General features: G+C 28.6%; 1 protein-coding gene across 1 annotated transcript; it reads right to left on the bottom strand.

Moving 5' to 3' along the window:
* Positions 1-415: 415 nt before the first annotated feature.
* Positions 416-1,291, bottom strand: LOC130996664 (protein SMALL AUXIN UP-REGULATED RNA 12). Its single transcript, XM_057921962.1, has 2 exons — positions 564-1,291; positions 416-518 (listed from the first exon to the last, which is right to left on the bottom strand). The coding sequence occupies exon 1, from the start codon at positions 1,044-1,046 to the stop codon at positions 672-674; it is 375 nt and encodes a 124-aa protein (XP_057777945.1). The 5' UTR covers positions 1,047-1,291; the 3' UTR covers positions 416-518; positions 564-671.
* Positions 1,292-3,583: the final 2,292 nt, after the last annotated feature.

Genomic DNA, 3,583 nt, shown 5'->3' with positions numbered 1-3,583 from the left:
TTAAAAGTAACAATTATTATAAACAAATGTAATAATTAGGAGTATGAGTCAAACCCACGCAGGTCAGGGTTCCGGATCAGGAGGGCGGGTTTGGAGCCGGGTCGACCGGTCGCACACCTGTGCGACGGTCGCACCCAAGAATTGGCGTACCCTTTAATACGAGTACATTAGATTAATTTCAAGTATATGCATCTGTCTCAATTTCACAAAAATAACACCAAATCATTTCGGTGCCCAAATTCTTTGAGTTTTTCGGCTTGCCTTTTTCACAATTTCTTTTTTTTTTTTTTTGGTATAGAATCTTTCTACCATCCAATCCATGTCACGATATTAGCTGTAGCAGGTAGATCTACCAGCAATTAGGTATAAATAATCTCACTTGTTTTGCACTTGATCTTGAAAAAGGTTGATTGTATGTTCCGTAATAAGACTGTCAAATACTAACTTTCTTCTATGACATATATACACTGAAAATTATTGCAGTATATTTTCCACCAAGTCCCAAAACATGGAGTTACCTACACAAGCTATATATATTGTCGGTTTTGAATTTTTATTCGTACAAACATTTTGTGCTTATGCTAAAACACTTGATACGAATCTAGAATTTTTGTCTACGTATTCCTATATATATAGAAGAGTAATGTACAAGTAACTAATGCAGGCTGAGCCTAAATAAACTCCTGCACCAACTCACCAAAATCAAATTTGCAATTGCAGCATTCAACCGCATTGATGACTTCTTGAAATGCGGCAACGCTGCATGGTACAACCAGCCCATTTCTTTGGTCGAATCCGAACTCATTATACGCTTTCTCCAACATGATCTTGAAGAGAGGGTGTGAGAGATAGCTGGTTGGCACCACGAATCTCTGCCGGCACTCGCCCACGTACACCGGGAATGTTCCGGTGGGCGTGGGGGCGGTGGCGCCGCCGTCATCCCCGAGCAAGTAGTCGGCATCGTTGCTGCCGATGGCCTTCACCTTCTTGGCTAATTTCTTCATTGAACCAAGTTTCTTCATCGACCCAAGTTTCTTACCCAACATTTTGTGTAATGGAAGGAATATAGCAATTCGGATGGAGAGGAAGTTGAATTATGGACTGTTGCATTGAGGGAAAGGGTGTGGTGGGAGAGATGGCTTTTGTAGTGTTTTTTTTGTCATCTATTTGACTTTTTTGATTAAGAGACCATGATTGTGGTATTTATGACGTGGATTTTTTTTATTTCATTTACTTTGACCTACTAATTAACAATTACTTACAATTAGGGTTAGCTTACTATGTGTGTAGGCACATTTCAAGGTTCATAAATTTTTTTTTTTTCGACTTGTTGAAGGTTCATAAATTTTTTTTGAGGCTGAAGGTTCATAATTGGATGATCTAATTTTTATCATTTTTCTCCCACTATGGAAAGTTATTTATGGAAACTAGAATCGCACCAATCATTATTTAAGGCGGCAACTGTAAAAACGGGGAGTAGTGCTAAATATACATATTATGTATATACATAAATGGATATTTTTGTCAATTTGCAATATTTTCAAAAATAAAGAAATTAATCACTTTTAATTGAAATTCTATTTACATAATTATCCTTCACTATAATTATGGGATGAATAATAACTTTCCAATTCAAAATCAAAATTTGAATCCATAATCTTTCCTTAATAATAAAATATTTTATTTTTATAAATTAAAAATAACTAATTCCATTGTTCCACTAATAGAAGAACTATCGATATTCAACTCCATCGCATTTTTATTCAACTCCATCGCATTTTTATTATAATATATAATATGCTATTATTCTATATAATTACATAATATCTTATTAATAATTTTTTCATAAAATATAAATACATAATTTTAAAAATTAAAATATTAAAATTGAGAAAAACAGGAAAATTAAAAATGTTTATATGAGGTTTCTAGTTTCAAGGAAAACATTATTACTCAAAATTATAATATTTTAATATGTTAAACTCTGAATTGTCATAACTTCTTCGTTATAAATAAAAAATAAAAAACTTGTTACATATCATGTTAAAAGTTATTTTATGATATTTCGTTCAAGACATCTACTATTACATATTTTTTCAAAACATAATTAAATAAAAATGAAAAAACTCATGTGCCCTATCTAGAAAATAAGAAAAGAAAACAATTAAGAAAGTCTAAAATCAATAATATACTAAAGGAAAACATTCAATTCGAAATCAATTCTGAATAAATTTTAAGGTCGAATGAAAATTTTGTGATTGAATAAAATTGAAGGTTTATATGTAACAAATAATTTTTTATTTTTCTTTATCTTCTTATTTTCTATTATTTTATTTTTCTCCTATAATTGTGAAATTTGGCTATTTATAAAATATTCGATATGCATTTTTTTTAAAAAAATTGTTATTACTCAAAGAAAGGAAAAACACACTCATACTTTAACCCTCTATGTGACTCGAACCTCGATCTATTGGTTGAAGGAGAAGCGTCTTACCAACAGATTGCGCTTCATCCTCAAATATTTGATATGTATATCAACTTAAAGATCTCGATAAAATTTTAAAGTTTAAGAAAACTATGTCTATTTAATAGAGTGACAATGCCTTTTTACTAATCAAACGTCATTATCACTACCCTTTTATCCCGCTCACAATATCTTTATTAGCTTTCTTAGTCTCTATGCCTAGCATGAAATGAGAGTTTATTTCGTGGACGGAGGGAGTATATTTTATGTAAATATTAAATTTAAAATGCGAAGACTATATTTGTTTATTATAAAACCTTAAAGAAAATATCCCCTCTCCTCTTTTTTATTTAATAAGTTAAATTTTCAATTATTTTTTATTTTTAGCTTTATTTTTTCTTTTAGCTTATTTTTTAATATTTTTTATTTTTATAATATTTATTATTGTGAATTCTTCTTTATTTTTTTATTTCTTTCTGTATTCAGCTCAAATATACATATAATTGTGTTTTATCTTGAGTTTAATGGCTTGATTTGTATATCTATTCTAATATATATACATGTTTAAATATTTTAATTACATGTACAAATAGTTGAAAAAAATAACTAATTATACTTAATGTTCATAAATGTACTTAAATTAAGTGATTATAATATTTTATTATATATTATAATAAAATTATATTTTTATTGTATTTATAATTTTTTCTATATAATAATTAAGTTAGTATCTATTATATATAGAAATACATAAATAATATTTCTCGTGCACTGCACGAGGGCGAAATGCTAATTTAAAGAAACACACCCTGCAATTCGATAATGGATTTAAAAGAGGATTTGGTCTCAGATGATTGAGAAAATTATAAAATTGTGCTAAAAAAATTCTGTGTTTTGATTACTTAAAAATGGATAGACACATTTATTTTTAAGAATAATGATTTCTTTTTGAAGGAAAAGAAAAAGAAATAAAATCAATGAGTTATGCTGAGATGTGGAATATATATTTTTTTATGAAAGTGTTTTGAGTTTTGGATGATTGAGAAAATTATTTAGCTATGCTTAAACATAGTTTGTATTTAGTTTATCAAAATTTGATTTAGTTCGTACGAATATTTG

This window comes from Salvia miltiorrhiza, chromosome 8 (assembly GCF_028751815.1).
Source record: "Salvia miltiorrhiza cultivar Shanhuang (shh) chromosome 8, IMPLAD_Smil_shh, whole genome shotgun sequence".
Taxonomy (NCBI): Eukaryota; Viridiplantae; Streptophyta; class Magnoliopsida; order Lamiales; family Lamiaceae; genus Salvia; species Salvia miltiorrhiza.
This window is presented reverse-complemented; position numbering and strand designations above follow the sequence as displayed.